At 52.5% G+C, this 24917-nt stretch overlaps 17 protein-coding genes across 17 annotated transcripts; 11 read left to right on the forward strand and 6 right to left on the reverse strand.

The window, feature by feature from the left end:
- Positions 1–39: 39 nt before the first annotated feature.
- On the forward strand, positions 40–2196 carry OGAPODRAFT_15904 (uncharacterized protein). Its single transcript, XM_018354041.1, has one exon. It carries the CDS (start codon positions 61–63, stop codon positions 1495–1497), a length of 1437 nt encoding a protein of 478 aa, XP_018212601.1. The 5' UTR covers positions 40–60; the 3' UTR covers positions 1498–2196.
- OGAPODRAFT_98601 (uncharacterized protein) lies at positions 40–2225 on the reverse strand (the record flags this gene model as incomplete). The annotated part of the gene is made up of 1 exon (XM_018358036.1): positions 40–2225. One exon carries the CDS (start codon positions 2223–2225, stop codon positions 1494–1496), a length of 732 nt encoding a protein of 243 aa, XP_018212602.1. The 3' UTR covers positions 40–1493.
- A 350-nt stretch (positions 2226–2575) lies between these two features.
- Positions 2576–3226, forward strand: OGAPODRAFT_15905 (uncharacterized protein). Its single transcript, XM_018354042.1, has one exon. The coding sequence runs from the start codon at positions 2587–2589 to the stop codon at positions 3187–3189; it is 603 nt and encodes a 200-aa protein (XP_018212603.1). The 5' UTR covers positions 2576–2586; the 3' UTR covers positions 3190–3226.
- Positions 3227–3333: 107 nt separating this feature from the next.
- On the forward strand, positions 3334–5218 carry OGAPODRAFT_86375 (uncharacterized protein). Its single transcript, XM_018356833.1, has 3 exons — positions 3334–3404; positions 3446–3460; positions 3529–5218. Exons 1-3 carry the CDS (start codon positions 3342–3344, stop codon positions 3829–3831), a joined length of 381 nt encoding a protein of 126 aa, XP_018212604.1. The 5' UTR covers positions 3334–3341; the 3' UTR covers positions 3832–5218.
- Positions 3861–5498, reverse strand: OGAPODRAFT_7275 (uncharacterized protein; the record flags this gene model as incomplete). The annotated part of the gene is made up of 1 exon (XM_018355863.1): positions 3861–5498. One exon carries the CDS (start codon positions 5496–5498, stop codon positions 3861–3863), a length of 1638 nt encoding a protein of 545 aa, XP_018212605.1.
- A 113-nt stretch (positions 5499–5611) lies between these two features.
- Positions 5612–7639, forward strand: OGAPODRAFT_75644 (uncharacterized protein; the record flags this gene model as incomplete). Its single annotated transcript, XM_018356054.1, has 1 exon — positions 5612–7639. One exon carries the CDS (start codon positions 5612–5614, stop codon positions 7637–7639), a length of 2028 nt encoding a protein of 675 aa, XP_018212606.1.
- A 232-nt stretch (positions 7640–7871) lies between these two features.
- On the reverse strand, positions 7872–8270 carry OGAPODRAFT_46049 (uncharacterized protein; the record flags this gene model as incomplete). The annotated part of the gene is made up of 1 exon (XM_018355511.1): positions 7872–8270. The coding sequence occupies one exon, from the start codon at positions 8268–8270 to the stop codon at positions 7872–7874; it is 399 nt and encodes a 132-aa protein (XP_018212607.1).
- Positions 8271–8817: 547 nt separating this feature from the next.
- Positions 8818–9067, forward strand: OGAPODRAFT_93028 (uncharacterized protein; the record flags this gene model as incomplete). The annotated part of the gene is made up of 2 exons (XM_018357259.1): positions 8818–8999; positions 9037–9067. 2 exons carry the CDS (start codon positions 8818–8820, stop codon positions 9065–9067), a joined length of 213 nt encoding a protein of 70 aa, XP_018212608.1.
- OGAPODRAFT_98605 (uncharacterized protein) lies at positions 8850–9916 on the reverse strand (the record flags this gene model as incomplete). The annotated part of the gene is made up of 1 exon (XM_018358037.1): positions 8850–9916. The coding sequence occupies one exon, from the start codon at positions 9914–9916 to the stop codon at positions 9119–9121; it is 798 nt and encodes a 265-aa protein (XP_018212609.1). The 3' UTR covers positions 8850–9118.
- Positions 9917–10149: 233 nt separating this feature from the next.
- OGAPODRAFT_12093 (uncharacterized protein) lies at positions 10150–11430 on the forward strand (the record flags this gene model as incomplete). The annotated part of the gene is made up of 1 exon (XM_018353304.1): positions 10150–11430. One exon carries the CDS (start codon positions 10150–10152, stop codon positions 11428–11430), a length of 1281 nt encoding a protein of 426 aa, XP_018212610.1.
- Positions 11431–11724: 294 nt separating this feature from the next.
- OGAPODRAFT_15906 (uncharacterized protein) lies at positions 11725–12906 on the forward strand. Its single transcript, XM_018354043.1, has one exon. It carries the CDS (start codon positions 11836–11838, stop codon positions 12766–12768), a length of 933 nt encoding a protein of 310 aa, XP_018212611.1. The 5' UTR covers positions 11725–11835; the 3' UTR covers positions 12769–12906.
- Positions 12907–13164: 258 nt separating this feature from the next.
- Positions 13165–14624, forward strand: OGAPODRAFT_86379 (uncharacterized protein). Its single transcript, XM_018356834.1, has 2 exons — positions 13165–14485; positions 14537–14624. Exon 1 carries the CDS (start codon positions 13259–13261, stop codon positions 14126–14128), a length of 870 nt encoding a protein of 289 aa, XP_018212613.1. The 5' UTR covers positions 13165–13258; the 3' UTR covers positions 14129–14485; positions 14537–14624.
- On the forward strand, positions 13165–17315 carry OGAPODRAFT_15909 (uncharacterized protein). Its single transcript, XM_018354044.1, has 2 exons — positions 13165–14472; positions 14903–17315. The coding sequence occupies exons 1-2, from the start codon at positions 14244–14246 to the stop codon at positions 16375–16377; spliced, it is 1704 nt and encodes a 567-aa protein (XP_018212612.1). The 5' UTR covers positions 13165–14243; the 3' UTR covers positions 16378–17315.
- Positions 13165–17365, reverse strand: OGAPODRAFT_75649 (uncharacterized protein; the record flags this gene model as incomplete). The annotated part of the gene is made up of 1 exon (XM_018356055.1): positions 13165–17365. The coding sequence occupies one exon, from the start codon at positions 17363–17365 to the stop codon at positions 16385–16387; it is 981 nt and encodes a 326-aa protein (XP_018212614.1). The 3' UTR covers positions 13165–16384.
- A 281-nt stretch (positions 17366–17646) lies between these two features.
- On the reverse strand, positions 17647–21896 carry OGAPODRAFT_93036 (uncharacterized protein). Its single transcript, XM_018357260.1, has one exon. The coding sequence runs from the start codon at positions 21737–21739 to the stop codon at positions 19406–19408; it is 2334 nt and encodes a 777-aa protein (XP_018212615.1). The 5' UTR covers positions 21740–21896; the 3' UTR covers positions 17647–19405.
- On the forward strand, positions 18184–19383 carry OGAPODRAFT_46669 (uncharacterized protein; the record flags this gene model as incomplete). The annotated part of the gene is made up of 2 exons (XM_018355527.1): positions 18184–18587; positions 18693–19383. Coding segments are annotated over 2 exons (1095 nt in total), but the record flags the coding sequence as incomplete, so codon positions are not given.
- Positions 21897–21923: 27 nt separating the features above from the next.
- OGAPODRAFT_93037 (uncharacterized protein) lies at positions 21924–24829 on the forward strand (the record flags this gene model as incomplete). The annotated part of the gene is made up of 1 exon (XM_018357261.1): positions 21924–24829. A coding segment is annotated over one exon (2906 nt), but the record flags the coding sequence as incomplete, so codon positions are not given.
- Positions 24830–24917: the final 88 nt, after the last annotated feature.

Here is a 24917-nt window from a genome sequence, read left to right on the forward strand (position 1 = left end):
TTATTATATAATCAACAATGTCTTGAGAAAAAAACACTCAAAAATCCTGAAGCTGTAAGTATGCCATACAATGAGGTGACCCCACGCACCACGCTCAGGAAGAATTACAAAGATCCTGCCACATGGCCCAAAGCGCTACATGGGTTTATATCTTCGTCTTTCAAAAAAGCGTCGGAACTGAAGTTCACTCCCGACAAGAAGAAACAGTTTCAGGCCGAACTCAAAGAACTAATCAACATGGCCATAGATCAGGGGAAGATCGAGACAAATCCGTGGGAAAGCCAAACATTGCCTTCTCTAGGGGGCTCCCAAAAACTGGATCTTTATTGCAACCAGGTGGAGCAGGCGCGGAAACAAAAAGTATATAAGGAGCCAGTTCAGGGTTCAGTAAAACAAACGATCAAGAACAAAAATGTTTTCGATGAGTCGGATGTCCAACCTAGTCAGTCTGTACTTCCTCCTCTCAAGAAAATGAAGAAGACTCAAAAAAACAACGAAAATGCATTGACTTCGCAGCAGCGCAAAGAGCTTCGAAGCCAGCGATTCGAAAAAGAACTCAGCACTCCGCCTCCAGACCATAGTCCCACTCCAGTGCACACTAACCCGAACACTCCGCTTGTAGGAACATGCAAGGAACTGGAAAAACGGTATCTAAGACTAACGTCACAGCCCAATCCAGCGACCGTCAGACCACTTCCAATTCTGAAAAAGACACTGCAGCTGCTGATCGATAAATATCTCCAGAACGCTACTTACAACTACCTGTGTGACCAGTTCAAATCCTTGAGACAAGACCTGACTGTGCAGCATATTAAAAACGCATTCACGGTAAAGGTTTACGAGTTTCACTGCAAAATAGCGATCCAGTTCCAGGATCTCGGAGAGTTCAACCAATGTCAGTCCCAGCTCAAGCTTCTCTACGTCCAGCTGGGAACCCCTTCAGCGGAACTGTACTCGTACCGTGTTCTCTACTACATCCTAACAAACAATTTCAACGAGGCATTCGACCTCAAGTCTCAGCTCCTGGACGCAAACCTCGAATTTGACGACTACCTCGACACAGCATACAAACTCTTGGAGTACACAATGGCCAACGACTACACCCAATTTTTCCGTATAGTCAAACTTTTGCAGGAGAAACACCAGGAAGAGCTAAAAACACTGCAACCCGTCTCCCATGTAAACGTACTAACAGACAAAAACGCACTAAAGCTAAATCACACCGCCTGGTTTTTTTTCTTGCAGCTGCTACAGCCAATTATCTCTAAAGTGCGTATCAATTCATTGGCGACAATCAGCAAATCGTACCGCAAATTGGCCATTGCTGTGGTGCAGCAACTGCTCAATTTCTCTGAGTCCGAGATGAGCCAGTATCTTGCACAAACAGAACTTGACCAGTTTGTGGATCAGGGAATGCTGGACTGCATCAAGTGCAGACCGACGGTAGAGCGCCTCAAAAGCCAGAATAGAAAAATAGATATCAAGGGACAGGTCTAGCCAAGATCTGGACCAAGCGCGATCATTGCAAAGTTCATACTATTGTCCTCGTCTGCAAGGGACATGTACCGCTGCACCCGTTGCAGAACTAGCTGCGAGCTAATGGCATCCGATTCTGGCTCCGCTTGTCCTAAATCGACGGGGCCGTTTCTGCGGCCGTCCAACTCGTAGAAGTGACCGTCGGTGCCTTTTGTAAAGCATATAAAATGTAAGTTGACCTCCTCCTCTGAGCTGGGTGCCTCTGTCTGGCCCTGTTTGCTAAACGTCTCGTACAGCGAGAGCGAGAGATCTTTGACGAGCTTGCTTTTCTCACCGTGGTTATTTGAGTTGTTAACATCCGGCAGATGTTTCACTTTATGGATGAACGCCTCGATTGGCGAGTCTTTCACCAAAAGCCCTTCGGGCAAATTGCAAAGGGCATGGAGCAACCCGTAGAGACCGCAACCGTTTCTGAGAAGCTGTTTGAACCAGATGATTTGCTCAAATTTATCGTCTTTCTCTTGGTCTCTGCCTTTTTCCTCGCTTAGTTTGAGACTTTCATACAGTGTCGTCAAAGGAAACAAGAGAATCAACGCGTAGACTGGTCTTGGAAGAAAAGACACCAGGTCCGGATCTGTGAGAGAGAACACATCGAAAAACGAAAGCAGTGGCGAAAGACCGAGCTTGCGGCCGAACTGAGTGAAGATTTCGGGATTTGACTCCAACGGGATAACAGAGTCTTGGGACATGCTAAATGTGACTGAGTCTAAAATATTTGGATATGAATCATTTGGGGTGTGAGGAGTTAACTGACTCGACTCGCCACGGCTTGTGACATGTGCGGAAGGAGATACAGACATTAGACTCATTCAACAGTGCGGAACTGACAACAACAACGACTACACTTAGATCTTACATAGACACACTCTCCAGTACCTGCCACCGAAGTCTTGGTTGGATCGAGCAAATGTTGTTTGGGCTGTCGGTTCTAGCGCCTTCGCAGAGCTACAAAACACAAAGAGCCAGCAGGCAGAACTGGGCGCGAGACGTTCAGTTTTCGTTACAACGGCATGTACTTGTATGTATTTTTCCGCACAATTTTATTTTTTCATGGATATAGTAATACCTGAAGGTGAGTATGAAGGGGATTTATTTGAAAACCACCGTGGACACGCCGTATTTGAGGCTGTGAACGAGCTGAGACGGTTGGGATACGCGTTTGACGACATTCTCAGACAGTCTGGGTGCGATCGAGCGTTTTTGGAAGGCATCTTCCAGACAATGAAGATACCTCTCCAAGAGCGTCGCCAGACAAAGCCGTTCCACACAAACGACTGGGTAGACCAGCTAGTGTTAGAGGTGAGCGAGGACGAAGAACCAGAGGAGGCAGAACCAGCCAGCTCGAAGGAAAAGCAGGACGAGATGCACCGGATGAGAGAGTACATCAGAGAGTTGGAAAGCCGACGAACGCCTCAGCCCGTGCCCAGGGACCCCAAGATGGTGGAAATGGAAACACTTCGCAAGAAAGTGAACTCTGCCAACAGGACCGCGCTCGCTCTCAATGAAACCATCCGGAAGCTGGACTTCCAACTGAAGCAGAAGAAAACCGACCTGGACAAGACCTTGAAAGAGATCGAGGAGCTTGAGGACCGCATCGAAGCACTTCGGGCTTCGACCCAGCCCAATGAACCTAGCGAAGTACTAGAGCTTTAGTATCTTGATAATGCATCAACCCTTATCCTATTCATCCCTGCACCAATCTGAACAAGTCGGATTCAGGTGTCCGAAAAAAAGTGCCCAGGCAGTGTAGAAAAAATGGGGAGGAAGTCGAAAATTTCGTTATTTAGGACCGAATTTTGTTTACTATGGCCACGGCATTCAGAAGATTTCTCAATAGCGAAACGGGACCTAAAACAGTCCATTTTTGGGTAGGTAGAGCTCACCGCACAAGGTTACTAACATTCCACAGGCCCCCGTCATGAAAGTAAGTGGATATGCGAGAACAACACTCTTGTAACTCTCGCCCTTCTGATCATCTTACTAACACCACAGTGGAGTTTGGTTTTCGCAGGCGCCAATGACATGGTGAGACCTGTCGAGAAAGTGTCGGGAAGCCAGCAGCTTGCTCTGTTGGCCACGGGCGCCATCTGGACGAGATGGTCGTTTGTAATTCGCCCGCAAAATATGCTGTTGGCATCCGTTAATTTCCTGCTTGGTACGGTCGCGGGATACCAGGTGATTCGACTATACAACTGGAGAAGAACGCTGGGAGACTCGCCAGTGGACTCCATCAAGTACATCATCAACGGAACGCCCGAGGCCAGCAGCACTACACCAGCGAAAACAGAAGCTTAACATTATAGATTCCTTAGCCAAGACCATCCCTACCGTCTACCAGCGTCCATGAACGATTCCTGCTTGAGTAGGCCTGTCAATTCGTCCAAAATGTGGCTGTTCTGAGAGTTGAACACCTTGAGCCGTGTGATCAGATCGTCCTTGGCAATGTTGGTGTCGACGGCTTCCGGTTGCTCGTTTTCCTCCTCATTGTCGTCATCCTCGCGCGGCACTAGGCCTTTGTAATCGTTCAATGGATAGCTGGTCCGGGTCAGTATCGCCTGCACTTTGTCAACATCAAATGCCTTTCCCTTATCAATACATTCCAGCTTGTATTTTATAACTCCCCGGATTCGACACACCGTTACCCAATCGAGCCAGCCCGTGGCTTCCAGACACTGGTCCTGGATATGGGCATCTTGCAGGATTTTCCTGACGTCTTTGTCCGCCATGTCTCCAATCTGGAACGAAACGGCACACGTAGGGCTCACTCCGTCGTAGAACAGCTGTTTGGGCACTTTACCTATACCGAGCTGGCTGATTTCCGACGTAGGGTCCTCAAACTCGGCCTCGTAGCTTGCCAGCGTCGGTGGCACCACGAGCGGTTCCTCGCCCGTCTCCACCATTCGCTCCATCTCTGCCATTGTAAACGACTTGCCGCTCATTCTGAATGCTTCCACCTGATAATCAACAGCTTCTTTATGTAGCGTTGGATCGTAACCCAGCTTAATGTACGACTGTCTCCAAGGGCCCTTCTTAGTAGTGAAAGCAACATAGGGCAGTGCAAACCTCAGTTGAGGTCGTAGGCGCGATGGTAGCATCCAGCTAATGTGTCTTCGTAGCCAAATTGGTTTCATGTCAAATAACTTTTTCAGGATCTCGATGCAGCGCAGCAGACTGAAGGCTGGCGAATCCGGCACCAGACGCTCCAAACCGCGTTCCTTCAAGCTTTCCACCTCCTGAACACATCTGTCAAGCTCTTTTTGGAGTGCTGGATTGTACGAGGATGGTACTTTTTCTCCCCAGTCCACGAATATAGTGTGGAGCTTGACACTGTCCCGAGTGAGCTCACCGTTCTCGTCAATTAAGAGGTTTCCGACATATCTGTAGTTATAAGGAATATCCACACGCGCATATCTGACTAGCGGCGGCAAATCAAGATCTTTGTTTTCGAACTTGGACTGCACCTGATGGTCTTTCTCAATGTAATCCGCAAAAAGCTTGATTTTCTCGAGGTCGGCTTTCCCGACAGAGTCTAAAAACTGGTTTGTGAACGGGGAGTTCTTGTGGACAGTCTGGAAGTCGGCAAGCTGGCGGAATTTGTAAGTTTTGTTGAGAATCCCTTCCACGCTGGAGCCATAGGTAATGTTATTTTCCTCGCATTCTTTTAGCGCAGCCTGCACGTTGTAGTTGTGTTTTTGAAGCATTTTTTTGGGCAGTCGCAGCCTCATCAGCATGTTCTCAGTGGTATCACACTTCTCAGATGATACAGGGTGCGAATATACATCCTCAGGCCGCAGTTTAAGCTCGAGTCTCATTTCTGGCTCGATAAAACACTGTGCAATTTTCTCTCGCCCGCCCACCATGCCAATTGCTTTTGGCACATTCTTCACATTCAGCGGGTACTCAATGGAAAGATAGCTCGGGACATTTAGCTCGTATTGGGGCGCAAGCTCGTTGAAAGGCATACCACGACGAATGGTTTATTTATCTATATTTATTTATCTCCTTCACCGCCTCCTGCGCCACACGAAGCACAAAAATTTCTTTGAAGGCAAGCGTAAAAATAATCAACAGAAGCATGTCTACCGAAATAAGGCGCTCTTCTCGAAAGACCAAGGGAGTGAATTCCAGACTTGAAGATCTTGACAAGATAGGCGAGCCTACTCCGCGTCCAAAGAAACGGACAGCAAGTTCGAAAGCTAATGGGCAGAAAAAGAAGCAGCTTAAGAGGGCAGTGAAAGTGCCAGAAAAAGAGGAGGTGCGCTGTCTGCCGTGCGGGTCCCACGATCTGAATTACAACGAGGACGAGGACGAGCGCGGCGTGATGATCCAATGCGACAAGTGCGAGACGTGGCAGCATGCAAAGTGCCTGCTTGGAACAGACAGAGAGGACAGTATACCGGACAATTACGTTTGCAACCTGTGCGACCCGGGAAACGACAAATACCAAAACTTGGAACTTGCATTGAGTCCGGATGATTACTATAAAGAGCGATTCCCCGACAGAATAGACGAAATTGACGACCAGGAGGAGGAAGATTTTGAAGACGCGGGTGCTGTTTACGGGGAGAGCGACGAGGAGTACGAAGGGAATGGCGAGAAAGATGAGGAGGACGGAGACGAGGATGAAGAGGAAGAAGGTGACGAAGCAGACGATCTTGATGAGCCAGCGGAGCTTGAGGAGCCGGAAGAGAAGGTCAAGAAGCCCGTGCGGAGACCACAGAAGGTAGTTCGCAAAAAGGTGGATAGAAATAAAACGAGACAGTCTGTGGTGAGCCAATTTGCAAAGAAACTCAAAGGACACATTCCCGAAGACCACAAATTGCTTGAACAAATGGATGTGAATAGTGCGGCAGAGGATATAGCCAGCGGGCTGGAGAATGCGCTATTCGAAGCGTTCCCGCCTCCAAACAAGCGCTCCGATTCTATGTCGCCAGAGTACCTCAGCAAGTCCAGAACGCTGCTTTTCAATCTCGATAAATCCAATCTGAGTGATAAGGTGTTGTCTGGACAGTACACTTACGAGCAGATCGTGCATCTGACGCCTGAGGAGATGATGCGGGACGATTACAAGGAGTTTGCTGATGCGGTGAGAAAGCAGAGCATCAACCAGTCGGTGATCACAAACACCTTGGAGAAAGTGAAGATCAAGCGAACGCATAAGGGAGAGGAGATTATTGAGGAAGATTACCAGTTTGACGACATCGACTCGAGAACGGCCGACGAATCTCGTCGGAACGAAATCGAAAAATTGCAGGAGGAGAAAAGACTGCAGGATGAAGAGAAGGAGGCGAGTGCCTCTCCTCCTCCTACGGCCAATCTTAATGCCAATATCATGACCACAATTGCCAACGACTTTGACGATGAAGAGCATGAACAAAGGCCTGAGGAGACTTTTGACAACGATGACGATTTTGACAAGATTCTGAATGGCACAAAGGATGTGGTTCCTACGCCGCCAGAATCCCAAGCCGTTGTCAACGACGACGAAGACGACTACGATCCGGCACGCAATTTTGATGTGGACGAGACCTTGTGGAACGGTATCCTGAGCTTTGCTCCCGTCACCGATGTGCAGACGACCATCAGATATCACGCCGCTTCGACGTATGATAGCACCGAGGACAAAGTTGCCAAGGCGCGCAAAATTGTGAGCGACTTCGTTGCTCGTAATAACCGGCTTGACATTGAGGGACGACTGGACGCTCAGAAAGCGGTTGGCTACCTTTGGGAAATTATAAATACTAGAGACTTGTATTTAGTGGAACTAGTTCCATTTGCATCTCCACACCTCTCGGAATTCGAGAACCAGCAGACACAGACACGGTTCAGAAAACTTTGGGAATACTTCAACTCACGAAACAAGTACGGAGTCATTGCCTACAAGCCCGCATACATCAAGGACAGCTATCTTGTTGCATTGGACACTACGAGAACACAGCAGGAGGGATTGCCAAAATACTTCAGCCACTTTAACATGACCAGCCTCCACGGGGCCCGCGAGCGCCTGTTTGCAGTGTTTGTGGCAAGGAAAGACCTCTCGGCAGCATCCTCAGGCGCGGCCGCAGCCAACCTGGATCAGATCCTGAGCGGATTGGCAGCCTGATCACGTGACGCGCCGCCTGCTGAAAGCGCGGTCAGTGCGGCCTGGCCGTTTCTACGACTGTTGTACAGCCAAACTGCGTGCCTGGATACACACGCATTTTGTCCATACTGTAAACTACCCTGTATACTCAATACCAATTGCTTCAGTTATTTAATTAATGAAACCGTTGTACATCAAAGCCTGTCCAAGATTTCAAGGCTTAAGCTTGTTTCTATTTCGACATAATGCTGGCTTAGGCCTTGGCAATAGCCTTCTTCACAGCGTAGTTTCTCTGTTTCTTCAACACCAAGACTTGGAATCTTTCAAAGTCTGTGAGTTGCGATCTTCTTTCTCTTTGGGCGATCTTCTTAGCCCAGGAGGTCTTGGCCCATTTGGCATCGATGTCTGCAGCAGCCCATTTCTTAGAGACGGTGGCGGTTCTTGCGCCTCTTGGAAGGCCTTCGAGGACCAATGGGGTCAAAACGGTCTTTCCGAGGGAGATAGATTGTCTTTGGATAGCTGGGCCATCAATGAGGACTCTCTTTTGGTCGATGATCTCAACGATGGTGGCAAGCTTGTTGTTCACGAGAACGACTCTGCCGACTTGGACGAGTCTCCAGTTGGAAGCCTTGACGCTGGTTTCAGTAGACATCGTAACGTATACTATGTGAATATTAAAATTGTTTCAAATTTTTCAAAAACTTTGCAGACTGAGGTGTGCGGAGGGAGCGCCTGGGACGCTGCATGAAATTGCCCGGCCGATTTTTTAAAAAACACCGGGAGGTGTGAGGAGTCGCCTGGTAAAACCCTCTTGGAGATCACGTGTACCCTTTTCTTTCCTAAAAATTATCCATAGCTTTCTCTAATCCTCAGCCTGTATTTTCTCAGTCGTAATCTCCAAGCGGTGCTCGCATCGATTGATGCCAGGCTGACTTTGCACACGGTAAGTGCAACTATGATGACCGATAATTTGCGTTTGAGAAATAGACATCCCGGAACACGCCTAGTTCCATATAGGGAGTCTATATACCATGCGACAACTTTCTTGACTGAGATTGTGCTAACGCCTAGGCGTCCAATTGGCTGTTTTCGTGCTGAGCATTTTGGATAGAGCAATAGATCGATCAATCGGGATCTGTCGTTAATCCTATATAATTGTAAGCGTCTTACTTAAGCAGATTGATTTTTTAAGCAATAACATGTCCCGTGCTGCTGGTATCGAGCAGGAAAACGAGTCCCAGTTCAATCTTCTGGCCAGCAAAATCTCTACGTTCAAGAATGTAGCCAACGATATCAACAACTACGCGCAAGAAGACTCCACCACGCTGTCCAACGTGTCCAACGCCATGAGCGCACTGTTTGAGAACGTGAAAACAACATCGTCCAAGCTGGGACGCGTGGTTGCCAGCAAACCGCAGACGTTCCGGATGGTGGTGGTTGGAGTGTTAGGTTTCTTCATCATTTACACATTATTGAAATTAATATGACTAATAAGCTATTTCAATGTCTTCCCCCAACAACGTCCTGGCCAAGTTTATAGTTTCCAATGGCATCTCCCCATCTGACTTTCGACCGGTTAATTGGCAGCTGTCTTCTCAGGTTCTTGAAGAGGTCTTCGTTCAGGTTAGCGAACTTGCTGAACACAGCGGTCTCGAAAGCGGTCTCTGCTTTGGCTATGGTGTCCACCACGGAGGAGCCGGCCTGTTCGCTGATCTTGGTTCCTGAGTTGAGAATCACGTTTCCGTCCTCGTAATAGTGGATCTTGACGCTGATTTCCCCGGTTAATTGTTTCGTGCTCGAGTTGTACTTGTAGAACGATTGCCATCTTCCATTGTAGAAGTTTGCGTCGTTCAGATTTTCATCCACAATCACAAAGTAGAAAACAGCCGGGTCGCTCTCGTCGGCAACCACGAGTGACTTGTAGAAAGTCGGATAGTGTTTGGCGCAGTACTCGGCGAATTCCTTGTTGTAGCTTTCGACCTCGTCGGAAACTGGAGTCTGACCGGCTTCGACGTCTATCACCTTGAGCGCGTCGAAATCGTAGTCAAAAGTGATGTTGAGCACCGGGTCGAAGAATTTGACGCCCTTCTTGTTGAATTTTGAAACCAATGCGAAGTCGCTGTCGTTTATCTTGACGAGCTTGAAGTCTTTGTTGAGATAGAATTGTTCCAGGTTCTCAGCAATGATCCTGCGCGAGTCTTCCTTGTTGAGCAGTATTTTTATGTCATTGATAAGGTTAAGATTGTTGCCCGGAGGTGCATCGTCGATCATCGACGCAACAATAGACTGCAAAGACATGTTGACTACTTTTTTGATGTGCTATCATATTTATAAAGGACATCCGTGCACCAAAAAGGGGCCCCAGCCAAGATGGTAGCCACAAGAGCCTACGCTAGTGCGCGACAAGGCAAGTGCGCGAGCCCAAATCCATCGTCTCGAGCCGGCCCACGGACCCATCTGTAGCACAGCCAGTCGCCCTATATATAGTCATCCTCAGACCAGATATTTGTGCGCGCCAGATTCTTTCTTTTATGTCGCAGCTACTTCTTCAGCTCCCGTTTGAGCTGCAGCAGGCTGTTTTGGAGTACGTGGGCTCAAAGGCCCTGATCCAGCTGCTCGACCATCCGAGATTGCACGATCCCGCATTCCAGGCGCTCAGAAAGGGGATCGTGCTGGTTCCCCAGGAGATCAAGCGATCCGACATGTGCAAGGTGGACATGTCGGTTTTGAGTGGGTCTTTGGAGTATGCGCGGTTGAAACGGTACATCAAGGCACACAAAGTGAGTCTGTTGTATGTGGAAATATACTGGAAGCTGGACTTGTCAAAAATCGAGTTTGTTTTGGAAAATACGGGAGGAATTAAAATCGGGTGCTCGTATTTAGAGGAGCTGTATGTTTTCCGCAACGGCAAATATTTGGACAAGGTGCGGTCACTGAAGGGCCTCATACTGTGTTTTGGGCTGTCGAAACTCAACACAAGCAAGAACCTTCTGACGCGATTAACACATCTATCAGAAATCGACATCTGCACGAGCTCCACAATGTACCATTCCAGAGAATATGAGAGAATCGTGGACAGCATCATTCGCATCAACCCAAACATCAAAACTGTCAAGTTGCGCATCGACACGCTCATTTCGACGCCGCTGCCGGCGTACCTGCAGACAGTCAGCAAGATGAATATTAAAAAGCACATCAGCATAAATATGAAGGATCGGTCACTGCTCGGTGCAACAAATGGGCGCTCGGGCCGGACGATCTTCAACAGCATTTTTTCGGCCATCCAGACTATCGGTCTTGACAGCATATACGAGCTGGACCTGTCGCTGAAAGAAGAGCTCGACGCCTCGCATCCAGACCTGTCCTGGCTGAACAAAATGCACAGCCTGAAAAGTTTGTCGATCAAGGTGGTGGGAGATAAGGCCCAGAGCTGCAACTATGTGATAGGGCTGGAGAGCAGATATTTGACCTCGCTCGCAATCAGCGGGGTGCTGCTCACGCAGAGCGGCATGGGATTCCGCAAGCTGGAAAACCTGAAAGTGCTAACATTTTCCAATTGCACGTTTTCCACCGCAGCCTCAGATCTTGTCAACACGGGCTTACCTAAACATCTGGAGAATTTGTGTCTAACCAACTGCAAGCTAGACTGGCATGAGGTGACGTTTCCCAAACAGCTTGGCAGAATCTGCATACTAAACTCCAAGCTGATCGAGTTCTCGGGAGGCATTCGGTCGCGGTTCAACATAGTACCATTGCTTTCGGAATTCATCAAAATCTACCATCTGGACCGGCAGTGGGCGGAACGAGCATAGTGTGGGTAGTCAGTACGTAGAGAGTAATAGCTTATCGGGGTTTGGCTAACAGTGACACAGCTGTTGAAGGAGATATACATTTCCATTTTAGGATAACACAGTCGTGGAAAAAAATGTCCTGAGTAGCCACAGCAGATAAGCACAGGTAATAAGGGAGAATTATTGCAAGATTAATTAGCACGGGGGCACGACTTGGGTAGAAAAATAGGGAGGAACAATAGCGGGGGACAATAATGGGTATTGTATGTTCGTCCAATGAACTTCATTCAACGCTCTATTTATTGTTTGACAATCGGTTATATTAATCTTAATCTGCCTTTGTGGTGACAGTATATCAGCATTCCGATAAGCCTTCCTTCCAAAAAGTTATCCAGGAACTTCATGGACCAACCTTCGTCTTTCGCAATGGCCAACATCTACAGCTATCGTTCTGAACTGGACACTCGCCAGGGCAGCTCGGAATACCGCCATTTCGAACCCTTCCTATCGTCATCCCATGAGCTCATAGACCCTATCCAATATGAGCTCATGCCAGAGCTGGTCTCTGATGTCAGGATGCCCCAGCCGGATTTCCACGCTGAGCTGCAGGACACACAGCTCTCAATGGAGTCGCCAATCTCGTCATCGTCGTCGTCGTCGGTGTTTGACGTTCCACACTTCCCCAATTTCACCTTCACTGAAATGGATGACTACAAGTTTGGCGGGTACCACGAGCCTGTCAAACCGCAAGACATTGAGCACATGTTCCACTCGCACCGGACATACGACAATGTCGAGACTATAAACACTGTGGAGCTGACCAAGCCCTTCGCCACACAGAAATACGCCAGCAGCTCGCCTGTCCTCAAATCGCAGAAGGACGAGGACCTGGTCGAGACAATCGAGACCCGCGACACCGGCGAGCCACAGGCTCAGTCGCCGAAAAGCCTTTCTCTGGACTACGACGACCGCAAAAAGGATAATAAATACAAGAAAATCAGCGACTCGAGGCTGTCGCTATCGCAGTTGTCGCACGTTCTGCAACTTCCTAACGATATCCAGGAGACTGCAAAGCGGGAGAAGCAGATTTTGAACATCTTCAAAAAGGACCTTAATTTCCCGTTGGGAGAAAAAACATGGATTAGAGACACCCCTGCGGAAGAGAGGCAGGCTCTGATCGAGAGGCTGTGGAAACTGGTGGAGATGAAGTACCAGTACGGCTACTCCAAGGAGACCTTGGCCATAGTGATTAGAAGAGCAAGCTACTATCTGATGCAGGGAAGACTGAGAAGAGAACGGAGGCTGGAGAAAAAAAAGCACGGCGAGATGCCTTGGAAACGCAAATCCAAGAGCTACTGAGGATCCCAGTTTACATTGTTTGTTAAGTCGTATTTGTATTTTCCTGAGCTAGTTTGGTGAATTCCAATTCCAGAAAACCGTAGCAAATTCTTTCCTATAATAGCTGGTGTTTCTCTTTTGGAGAACCGCATTGTTGGCCGAACAATTCCACGTCGTAAATCGGAGATGGAAAAAAAAACACAATGCTCTGACACAAGTGTCATTTATGTGGAGCCCCGCTGCCGCAAGGGTCTAGGCCCGGCCCAGAATAGCCGATCGCGACACAAAACTTTCTAGACCGACCCATAATTTCCTCGTGCCCGCATCGAGCCGCTCGCTCTGATGCGCAAACTTGTCCCTTTTAATATTTGGACGTGGTACAGTCGACATGATAGAATCTTTTCCCTAGAGAGCAACGAAGTCGACTTATCTATAAAAAACACATTGTTCCCGGTAGCCGAGCCATTTATGTCATTTCACATATAACACCCTCATTAGCACCGTTCCTTCCATGAGCACACAAGGGGAGAACCACAAGCCACTGAGTCTCAGACGATACGCTTCAAGCCCCTCGAAAAAGCGGATAAAGCTACCAAAACTTGAGATCGATCCGGTACATATTCATGATCTAGAGGACCAGTTCCGACATTCAAGCCTCGAACAAAACCCCAACCTTTTTCTCGGCTCGCCGTCCAACACACCGACCTCCGCAAACTCGCCTTTGAGAACCCCGCTGGACGAGCAGTTCACCTACGCCGGAAGCAACATTTACGATTGCTTTCTACGACGCGACTCCACCCAGTCCATCAGCCTGGGCAGCCTGTGGTCTTCGGAATTCGGCCCGCACAGATCCTTCACCACGCTTTCGTCGCCCGGAAGCAACCTTTATAGACATTCCGAGCCCAACCCGAATGACAAGCCGAGGGTTTCCGAGGAGTCGCTCACGCCAACGTGCGAGCCAGCGCCCAACCAGTACAAGTTTTCGCACGACCAGGTCAAACGACTTATCCGAGAGATTCATGGCGTCAAGTACGTGCACGAGGATCTGCCCATTCCGACTTCTATCAAAGAGGAGGACGAGGCCATCAACGTTCTGGGCCAGCTGTCTGTCGCCAAGCTCAAGGGCCTCAACCAGATGAAGATCATACAGTGGTACTGTTGCCAGTGTGGCAAGAGCTACGGCGATTTAGACCATTTTGTCGTGGAACGCAGCCAGCTGAAAACTGCGGGCCCCAACATTTCGGACGACGACTACTGGAATTCCATGGCCGACCAGCTGCTCGCGAAAACCATTAATCGGTTTGATTGCAACCGCTGCAACCACATGATGTGTCCCTACTGCATAAAAGCTCGCGTCAGCGACTTGCTGAACAAATCATGACGCCGCGGGTCTCGCTCCAGCAATTTTAATTTTCACCCAGACACCAGCTATGGGTGTGTACGACACACTGGTTTTTTTAGCATACCTTTTATTATTTATTTAATATTTATTCCCTATGGGGGGCTTCGATGACGACGACTTGCGCGATTACGAAAACGAGGACTTGGGGTTTGACGAAGACGCGTTGAACGACGACGAATACGACCAGTTGTACGACGCTCTTCCCAAAATCAAGGCCTTGGCGAAGAATTACCAGGTGGACGAAAAGGCGTTGAAAGAAATTCTATGGAGCAACTATTTCAGCGTAGAAGACTCCTTTGAGGAGGTGAAGCAGAACTACAAGCGTGAGTATGATGAGTACGTATGGGTGGTCCCTGAGGGTGGTCCCAATTGGATTCTAACAAGTAGAACGGCCAATGTCGAAGCTGGAGCTGCTGGCACAGCAACGCAGAGAACGCACGGGCCTGCGCGGGCTCAGAAACGAGGGCAGAGAGGGGTTGTCTGGTCTTCTTGGGAAGGTCAAGAACACGCCAAAACGAGAGAGATTGAGAAGGCCAAAACCGGCCGAGACCAAACAGGAAGAACAGGGGGTTCTGGAAATACAGAAACAGGAAGATGCCGAGCCCGTCCCCCTACTTCCTCCGCTTCCGTCTACTACATCATTCAGCATACTGACTACCGCTCCGTCGAGTCTAATTTCTCTTCTTTTTGTGCGCCCCACAGAGCCACCGTCTCCGTTGCCCGAAATCAGTCTGTATACTAACACCGATCTAGCGAAGAAAGCCGCTGCGAATTTTGCGAAGCCGGGACCCGACGACCGCAAAGTAGAGAACCTCACAGAGAAAGTGGCCAAGATCAAGATAAAAGAGCCAAAGCCGGTGGCATCGAAGCCGAAACAGAAAATCGATATCGACGCCGAGCTGGCCAAGAGAAACAGCAAGCCAAACTTGTCGTTTGTCGTGATCGGCCACGTCGACTCGGGCAAGTCCACGCTGATCGGCCGGCTGCTATACGATCTGGGAATTGTCGACTCCAAGACGCTGCACAAGCTCACTAAAGAGAGCGAAGCGATGGGCAAGTCGTCGTTCTCGCTCGCCTGGATTATGGACCAGACGCAGGAGGAGCGTTCCCGAGGCGTCACGGTCGACATTTGTCAGACACAGATCGAGACGCCAACGCAGAAGTTTACCATTATCGACTCTCCGGGCCATCAAGACTACGTTCCGCAGATGATCAACGGAGTGAGCCAGGCCGACCTAGCGGTCATGAACATCGACGCAAACTCGTTCGAGAGCGGGTTCAGCAACCAGGGCCAGACCAAAGAGCACTTGACCATTGCCAAGAGTCTCGGCATCGAGCGGTGTGTGGTGACGATCAACAAGCTGGACGTCACGCAATGGTCGCAGACGGTGTACGACGCGATTTGCGACCAGATTAGACAGTTTCTCGTCGACGAGCTGGCGTACGACGTGGCGAACCTGGTTTTTGTGCCGACGTCGGGTTTCCTCGGCGACAACGTTGTCAAGCCAAGCAAGAATCTGTCGTGGTACACGGGTCCTACACTGCTGCAAGTTTTGGAGCAGGAAAATCGAGCGGTCAGTCACGTTGTGGACAAGACTTGGCCTTTTGTCATGGTAATCAGCGATATCCGAGAGTCCAGCAAGAACGACGAGCTGGTGATCAGCGGGAGGATCAACTCGGGAATCGTCCAGCCCGGCGAGACGGTGAGCATTTCTCCGAGCCAGGAGACGGCTGTCGTGGACTCGATCTCGATCACGGCCTCGAGCGTTGGGTCGTCGGTGATCAAGCACGATCTGCAGAAACTTGCGCAGGAGGGCGAGTTTGTGGAGTTGAAGCTGAAGAAGCTGGCGTCGTGTGAAAACATCAAAATAGGAGACGTGGTGACTTTGGCGTCGAACGTCCTGCAACCTGTGAAAAAATTCAAGTGCGAGCTAAACCTGTTCAACATCGAGCGGCCGCTTCTCGTGGGCACGCCGTTCGTGCTGTTCAAGAACGGGATCTCTGTGCCGTCGCGGCTGAGCGAGATCGAGTCGATCGTGACTAAAGACGGCCTGAGCAAAAAACGGCGCCACCTGAGCTCGAACAACACCGCCGTGGTCGTGGTGGAGCTGCTCGAACGAGAGCTGCCCCTTTTGACAGTCGCACAGAACCACAAGCTGGGCCGCGTGGTGGTCCGTAAAGACGGGCGGAGCATCGGCGCCGGGAAAATCCTCGAGCTGGTGGCATAATATTTCGTCACAGTATATAGTCTATAACCAGCAGCAGGAAGCTGAGAATTAGGATCAGGTAGCTGAGGTTCTGGCCGGACCGTTTCGCTCGCTCGTTGGCCTTGACAAGCTGTGTGTTGCCCATCTTGAGGTTGGCCACGGTGTCGTCCTGGTGCGAGCTCAGCACGGAGATGGCGTCGTTCTGCAGATGCAGCTGTAGATTGATATCGTTGATGACCGAGGATATCTCGAGCATCGACTGCTCGATCTGGCTGACGCTCTCGATCTGTGCGTTCTTCATCTCCAGCAAAAGCGACTCGTTTTCCTGCGATAGCTGCTGCAACTGCTGCTGGCCAAGCTCCGCAGTCAGCTCGCCATACTCGCTGGAAATGGCCTTTTCCGCGACCTCTTGCTCGAGTGGCTCGTACGACGCCTGCTGCAGGTACGTGCTGGCGTTGAGCGTTGACCTTGCGAGCTCCTTTTTGCGCTCCATCCGCCGACTGCTGATGGAAACAAAATGCGCAGAGATCTTGGTCAGCCGCAACCCGAGCGACTTGAGGATGTTGGCACGGACTTCCATGACTGTATTGTTGGCGATCGTGGCGGTCTGGCCATACTCGCCCATCGTGAGCAGGTTTCGGCCGAGCTCCTCGACGGGGTTGCTGGTTTCGAGCTGCTTGTCGAGCAGCTCGGCGTACGTTCGCAGGCTCTCTAGCTTTTTGTTGAGGATGCCCAATTGCACCTTGAAGTTCGTGTCGATCTCGTCCTTGTCCGCCTCCGACAGCTTTTTAGAGTGGCTGAGCAGGTAGTCTGTCTGGATCTCATTGATAAACGATCCCAGCTGGAGGATCATGGTGTTGAGCTTGATCGAGTCCTGAACAAACGTGTTCCCGGCCGTCAGCTTGCTGTGGCGCGGCGGCTGTTTGACCGCTGGCCGCGGGCCAGACTGTTGCAGCTCCTGCTCGTAGATTGCCACACACTTGAGGAAAAAAGGAGTGTGGTCAAACATGCAAAATAAGTGCAATTACACCTTGCTCCAAAAGTGGCAAACCGAGTTTTTTTTATTTATTCATGAACCATTTCGAAGAGGAAAACGTCTGGAACGACGACGCCACGCCGGGCGCGGGCCACAGCGTGAGCGTGCTGTTTAGTCCGGACGACAACCCTTACGCCAGCGAGCTCACTGGCGCAGACATGGACGAGGTTGACTTCCGCACAGAGTCGAACATCTACAACGAGCTCACCGACACGATGCGTTCGGTCCATATCGGCAAGGAGGAGCTGGAAGAGACCGCGCAGCGCACAGAGAGCGGAGATGAGCCGCAGCCAGCGCAGGGGCCCATCGAGGATGCAATTGACGAGACAGAGCAGGCGAAGCAGAAGAACAAGCAGCTGCTGTCGTCATTGGTGGCCGGCGAGGAGGAAAACAGCACATGGGCGCAGTCAATTCTGTCTGACACGCCCAATGCGAACGAGCGGCTGTTCACGGCGGGCAATGAGGGCCCGTTGGACGGCGTTCTCGACTTCGATGCTCCTCAATCGCCGCCAAAAATCAGCGATGACCAGCCAAGGCCAGAGCCGGTGACCTCGCCAAACAAGAAGACCAGAGTGTTTCGTCCACGCAGGGCGCGTCGGAAGAGCGCAGACACGGCCAATGCGTGTGATCCGCTGTCTACCAGGACGGAAGAGTCCCAGACAGAGTCTGTGGAGTCGAGGAAGGAGAATCTGATTGCGGCGGTGGATAAGCCGCTTTTCGATATCAAAAGAGGCGCCAGCCCTGTGAAGCCGTCGATCAAGACGCCTGCGACGCCAGAGCCGGCAGACCATTTCGAGATCATTGTTGGCGACCCGATCAAAGTTGGCGAGCTCACCAACGCGCACATCGTGTACTCGATTACGACGAAAACCAAGTCGAGTCTTCTCAAGAGTGAGACCACGACGGTGACTCGGCGATACAGGGATTTTCTCTGGCTGTACAATCAGCTTATGAACAACCATCCGGGCTACATTATTCCTCCGCCGCCGGAGAAGCAGGCGTATGGCCGTTTCGACGAGAAGTTCATTGAGAACAGACGGCTTGCGCTCGAAAAAATGCTCAACAAGATCGCACGCGTGTCCGTTTTCCAGAAAGACTACGACTTCATTGTGTTTTTGCAGAGCGAGCGGTTTGCGGCCGAGTCGAAGGAGCGGGAGTTTCTGTACTACCACGGCGGTAGCAGCGGAGACGACCAGTCGATCAGTGCGGGTGAGGACGGCGCGAACGACTTTTCGGCCTCATCCATCATCAACACGGCCACGGGCGGCTCGAACGGCGGGTTTCTGAGCTCGCTGATCAGCATTAGCACGCCGAAATATGTGGAGAACGACCAGTTCATCATCGAGAAGCAGAACTACATTGAGAGCCTGGACCAGCAGCTTCGGTCACTATCGAGGACGCTGGACATGATCGTCGAGAAGCGCGAGGACGTAATCACATCGATGAACGAGCTGATTCTGATAATCCAGGAGCTGGCCGATCTGGAGGTCAACGCAGAGCTGAGCGAGCTGTTTGCAAACTACGAGGAATTGCAGTCGAAGGTGAAAGAGTTGCTGGAACGGACAAACTTGCAGCAGATCCTGACGCTCGGGACGACGATCGACGAGTATATCCGGACGATCGGGTCGATCCGCAACTGTTTCGAGATGCGGTTCAAGCTGTGCACCAACATTGTGAACTTGCAGAGCCAGCACTCGAAAAAACAAAAGAACCTGATCAAGTTCAAATCTAAGAACCACAACCAGTTCGACAAGATCAAGAAGTACGAGGATGAGCTGGCCAATATGGAGAACACGATTGCTCGGCAGGAGGAGTTCAAAGCAGAGTTCAACAAGAACTTCAAGCGCGAGCTCGACAAGTTCGAGTTTGAGAAGGTCGACGAGTTTCGAAGCACCATCGAGATCTACTGGGAGGGCCTGATCGAGAGCCAGAAAGAGCTGATCGAGCTTTGGGAGTCGTTTTACGATAAATGCAACTTCCAGGATGAATAAGATTGAATATAATACACATGCATCAGGCCAGCAGAACCTCCCAGTCCCACTCTTTCATGACGGTGCTCCAGTGCGACCAGCTGCCAACGCGCTCGTCGTCGTCGTCGGGCGGACCGTCGCCACCGTGGACGACCACGTTGATTTTGCGGCTCAGGCTCACAAACGAGTCATCGTCGTCGTCGTCGGTGCCGTCGTTGCGTGACTGCTGCGCCTGCGCTCTTTTACGCCGCAAAATGTCCTTGCGCGTCCACACCTCCTTCACCACCTCCAGCGCGCGGTCGATGCTGCCCAGCCACATCTTGGAGCTCAGCAGCTCCCAGCGCGCTTTGACCCACTCGCGCTCCTCGCCGGGCTCTGCCTCGCACGACGCAACGAGAAGCGGGAAAATGTGCGTCACACAGGTACGCGACGAGGTCGGAATCGACGCCAGCAGCATCATCACCTTCTTGGCCAGGTTGTGCGACGATTTGGACGGGATTTCCGGCACAGCCTGGTGTAAATACAGCAGCGTCGAGTACCTGTACGCCTCCGCCGTTGCGACGGTCGACGCCAGGTCGAAAAGCGGGTCCTCGACTTGGTAGTTGCGCAGAGTCGGCGGCCGCCAGCGCTCCAGCTCCTGCTTCAGCTGCACCGCCTGTGTAATGACGCCTAATGAATTGCGCGACTCCTTGCGGACTTTCTGCACCAACGTTGCCACGTTGCCAATCACGGGGAACAGCTTCTGCATCACGCCGAGCAGCGGGTCGATATCCTGCGCGGAAGGTGCGTGCGACGCTTCGAACCGCGCCACGAGCGAGTTGAAGTCGGTGGGTTTTTTCTTGCCCACAGTCTCGCCGTCGTCGGCGTCGTCGGCGTCGCCCGTCGCCGTCATTCGCGCCAGCACGTCAAAGTACATCCACGTGTTGAACAGGAACTTGAGGTCACTCTGATGCGGCGCCTGTTGCGCGCTCAGCAGCCGCGTGATCATCGTCCGTGCTCCGCGCAGGTGCCCGATCCCCGTGGTCACGTGACGGTCCCATGCCTCGCTCATGGCCAGCGCGAGACACGCGGCGAGCGCCACGTCGGGCGGGATGGTCTTGTCACTGAGGCCGTGCACCAGCTCGACGATGGCGTTTTTCATGTGCGTCATGCCCTGCGACCGCAGCTGCTGGTCGCCGCGCGCGAGATGGAAGCACGCCATAGCGCTCACTGCGTTGCACACCACGGGGTATTCTTGGGTCATGGGCAAAAACAAAGTGCGCCAGGGGTTCTCGGAGGGCCCGTTTTTGATCGACATGATGGCGCTGGTGTACGTTTCGTATGCGCCGAGGATCTTGAACGTTTTGTCCTTTATCTCGATGGCTCGCGGAATGGAGCTGGGCGGGCTTTTGGAGAGAATATGGTGCGGCGCCAGCGCCGAGCGGCCGTCGGGGCTTGATGGCTCCGAGCGGTCGAGACATGTGAACGCGCTCACGATGTTGGAGAAGACGGGCGACCCGGGTGTGCGCGCGTCGTCCAACGAGGTCAGCGGCGACATGGGTGCCAGCGGCGAGTTTCCGGTGCGGAAAGCCGAGGAGTATGTCGGGCTGGCCACCAGCTGCTGGTACTCTTCCATGGCGGCCGGGTTCTTTTCCAGCTGTGCCAGCAGCTTGGGCGAGTCGACCCGGCCCTCTGGTGTTGTGACGCTGTTGAGCAGGTCGTAGAGTACATTACCCGGCACGAAACGCGATTCTCTGGGTAAGGCGTCGTGGTAGAGACTGAGCGAGAGTCCTGCGTCGCTAAATGCGGGACTAGCGGCCAGCAGCGGCGAATTACTGAGCGGAGCGTCAGACAGTACGCTTTCCTCCTCTCGCTTGATGGCTGGCTCGTCCTCGCGCTTCTCCGGCGTGTCCACAGAGTGCACGGGCGGAGTTCTGGCTGCAAGGTCGGTTAAAGTGGACGCGATCGACGAGGCCAGGTCCGGGTTGCGCCCGCTCGCCATCAGAGCATTGGCTATGGCGATTTCCTGCGTGGATTTGCCCGTCATCGACAACGTGGCAGCCTCAAGTGCCTTTTGGATCACCTCGGAGGGCAGCTGGCGGCTACCGGCGGCGTCCTGCTCGGGAGCCGGAGCCGGCTCGTCGACAGGCTTGGTGTCGGGCAGACCGTCGGAAGACTCAGAGCTCTTGCGCGAGTTGCGCGACATCGACTCGAAAGGTGCAGTCTGGGTAAAACCTTTCCATTTGAAGCGGGTCTGGTAACCCCCACAGACGATCTTGCGGCGAATACAGTTGGCGCACGCGGGCTTTTCCTCGCCGCACTTGAGCCGCTTCTTCTTGCACGTGATGCAGCCGTTTCTGGACTTGTGTCGTTTCGCCTTCTCAGTGGTAGACGACATTGCTTGCAAACACAAGACAAGACCAAATACTTTGCCAATATTCAACAATCGACAGCCTGTAGAAATGTCATAGATTACTGATAAGAGCCGCCTGCTGAAAGGGGAAATTTATTCCACCGCGCCAGCTCGGTGGAAATGTTCGGGCTGTGCAAAACAGAAAAAAATATACGTGAAAAATTATTTTCAATGAAGTCTGTGTACCAGGTCGGGCCCGTGTGTGCCCTGACCGTTTTCATGGACAGGTACCTATTTGCCGGCGAGGGACCGAACCTGGTTGCCTACGAAATAGCCACCGGCGAGCGGATTGTGTGCCAGCCCGTCTTTTCCCGCAATAAGATCCATGGAATCAGCGTTTTTGGCTCAGATCTGCACACAGCTCAACTCTGTATCTGGGGCGGCCGATCGCTTGCATTATTGGCGTGGCGGCAGCTGCTGGAAGGCGATCCTGATGAGCTTATGATTGGCGACTGGATCAAAGATGCACAATTTTCGCTGGACGGCGCCGTGGTATACTGTCTGCATGCGCATAACGTTGTGGTTGCCGTCGACGTGGCCCGGAAACGGCTGCTGGAAACGCGCAGTTGCGGCGAGAAAAGCATTCTGTACACGGGGTGTCTCCGAGTTTTGCCCAACAAGGTGCTGGTGTGCGCAGGAACCGTTATGGACGGCATTCTTGTGTGGAGCTACGACGACTGTCAGGTTGAGCACAGACTGCACGGACACATGGGCTCGATTTTCGGTCTGTGGACTAGCAATGACGGACGTTGGCTGGTCAGCTGCTCGGACGATCGATCGATCAGAGTGTGGAATCTGGGCTCGGGCGAGCAGGTGGCTACCGGTTGGGGCCATGGTTCCAGGATCTGGTGGTTGCGAATTTATGCCGAGGAAGAGGGCAGGTTCAGTGTTCTGAGCGGCTCGGAAGACCTGACCTGTCGCACGTGGCGGTTTGAGCAGGGCAACGCGGCGCTGGAGCCGGTCGACGTGTTTGAGACGCACACCGGTCGCAACGTCTGGAGTGGCGCAGTCTGCGATGCTCTGGGGCTGGGGTTCAGTGGCGGTGCAGACGGTGCCATCACAGTCAGCGATCTAGCCGAGAATCAGCGCGAAGGGGCTGCCAACGCAGCATGGACGCTGGAGCAGATTGCAGAGCAGACCGGCGCCACATTTGCACGTGGCGAGATCGTCAAGGAGTACTACGACACGGGTTCCGAGCTGGTAGCAGCTACCAGCTGCGGAAAGGTGTTGCGGTTGCGGAACGGCTTGTGGGAGCTGGTTCTGACAGATCCGCGGTTTGAAAAGTTTTCGTTGGTGCGTGGGTTTGACACTGGCGTTGTGCTGATTGCAAACAAGATGGGCGACTTGCTGATTCTGGGGAATGGTAGCAAAGCAGAGCATAGGATAAAGTTGGAGTGCGGCGTCGTGAGCAACATGCTGACAGCGACGAGCAACGGCCGGCAGTTTGTGCTGGTGGAGAACGTGCTGGAAGCGCCGCTGGTGTTGCTGGAACTTGTCGAAATGGCGGTTGTTTCGGAGCGCAAACTAAGTAAGCCGGCGGGAAAGTTTGTGATGAGCGCGTTTGACGTGGATGTGGAGTCCGGCGTGGTGGTTGTTGGGTCGCGATTTGCAACTCTGGCGGTTTTTGCGGGTGATGAACAGCCCGCAGAGCCCCGAGTCTGGCGCAACTTCCTCAAAGGCGACACCGTTTCGAGCGTGGAAATTCTGGATTCTGCATCGCTCGAGACGCTCGTCGTCATGAAGGACCGCGAATATGGCATTGTGCGGTGTGCGGGGGAGCTCGAAGTACTGCAAACAAACCGGCTCCAGCGCGGGTTTCTCGAAGGTGGCTATTTCGAGCACGGCGACTTGTTGCTGTACGGATTCCGCTCCGATACGTTTTTCCTGTGGAACGAGACGAAGCAGCTTGAGCTGCTGCGTGAGACGTGCGGTGGGCCCCATCGCCAGTGGAGTTTCCGCCCCGGAAGCGGCGGCGGCCACCGTCTTTTCTACACGCGAAGCTCGAGCGTGCATTTCCGGCAAACCGGCGCGCGCATCGCGCCGGAAACCCTGCGCACCGGGTTGCACGGGCGCGAAATCCGGTCCGTGGCCGCGTGCAAAACCAGCACGGGGCACCTGCTCGTGACCGGGTCCGAGGACACTACGGTGCAGGTATCGCGCCTGACCGTCGATGGCGGCGTCGTCCCGCTCTGGTGCGAGCGCCAGCACGGCTCCGGGCTCCAGGCCGTCCATTTTGTCAACAGCGACTACTTTGTCTCCTCCTCGGCCCGCGAAGAGGTGTATCTGTGGAAACTGTGCGACGAGAAGTACGTCCGGCTGCACCGCACAATTCGGCCACGCAGCAGTAACCCAGAGACCAGGGTCATGGACTTCGACGCCTTCGAGGTGTGCCAGCACGGCCGCGTCGCCGGCTTCTTGCTGGCTGCGGTGTATTCGGACTCGAGCGTGCGGCTGTGGTACTACAGCTACGAGCTGAACACGTTCCGGCTGGTTGTGGAGGACGTCTACTCGAGCTGCTGCGTGCTACGTGTGCGGCTGGTGGTGCTGGACGCGATCTACGTCGTGTTGGCAGCCACCAACGGCCATCTTGCTGTGTACAGGGCGGGCGACGGCCAAGGTGTGTTCGACGTCTGTGGCGGTGCCATCGACCTTGTGGCGGTGCCGCGTCAGGCCGCACAAGTGCCCCAGCTGGAGCAGCTGCTGATCAACCAGCAGATCCACCAGTCGTCGATCAAGTCGTTCGACCTTGCCGTCGAAGGCCACACAGCGCTCGTGGTCACCGGCGGCGACGACAACGGCATGGCGGTGTCAACGCTCGACTTTGCGGCCGTCGAACTGTCCAGCACCTATGTCGCCAGCACGGCGTCGTCGACGATCACCGACGTGGTGCTGTGCGGGCCAAACCGCGTGCTGACCACATCTGTGGACCAGGTGGTGCGTGTGTGGCGGGTTCCGCAGCTAGAGCTGGAGACAGAGCAGTACACCACGGTCGCCGACACGGGGTGTGCGTGTCTGGCAGGGGGTCTGGCAGTTGTCGGCGGAGCCGGGCTGGAGGTTTTCCAAATAGACATGTGACAAACGTATATTACTATGAACAGAGTAGACAAGGGACAGTCACGGCTGTCTCTGTTTGTGTTTTGGGTTGGCCTTGCACAGGACGTAT

The sequence above is a fragment of the Ogataea polymorpha genome, assembly GCF_001664045.1.
Source record: "Ogataea polymorpha strain NCYC 495 leu1.1 chromosome Unknown OGAPOscaffold_2, whole genome shotgun sequence".
NCBI classification, from domain to species: Eukaryota; Fungi; Ascomycota; class Pichiomycetes; order Pichiales; family Pichiaceae; genus Ogataea; species Ogataea polymorpha.

Coding starts and splice junctions, on each gene's coding strand:
- OGAPODRAFT_15904 (XM_018354041.1), top strand. CDS start 61: ATGCCATACAATGAGGTGACCCCACGCACCACGCTCAGGAAGAATTAC.
- OGAPODRAFT_15905 (XM_018354042.1), top strand. CDS start 2,587: ATGGATATAGTAATACCTGAAGGTGAGTATGAAGGGGATTTATTTGAA.
- OGAPODRAFT_86375 (XM_018356833.1), top strand. CDS start 3,342: ATGGCCACGGCATTCAGAAGATTTCTCAATAGCGAAACGGGACCTAAA.
- OGAPODRAFT_15906 (XM_018354043.1), top strand. CDS start 11,836: ATGGCCAACATCTACAGCTATCGTTCTGAACTGGACACTCGCCAGGGC.
- OGAPODRAFT_86379 (XM_018356834.1), top strand. CDS start 13,259: ATGAGCACACAAGGGGAGAACCACAAGCCACTGAGTCTCAGACGATAC.
- OGAPODRAFT_15909 (XM_018354044.1), top strand. CDS start 14,244: ATGGGGGGCTTCGATGACGACGACTTGCGCGATTACGAAAACGAGGAC. Junction 14,473..14,902: donor GGTGAAGCAGAACTACAAGC/GTGAGTATGATG, acceptor ACACCGATCTAG/CGAAGAAAGCCGCTGCGAAT.
- OGAPODRAFT_93036 (XM_018357260.1), bottom strand. CDS start 21,739: ATGTCGTCTACCACTGAGAAGGCGAAACGACACAAGTCCAGAAACGGC.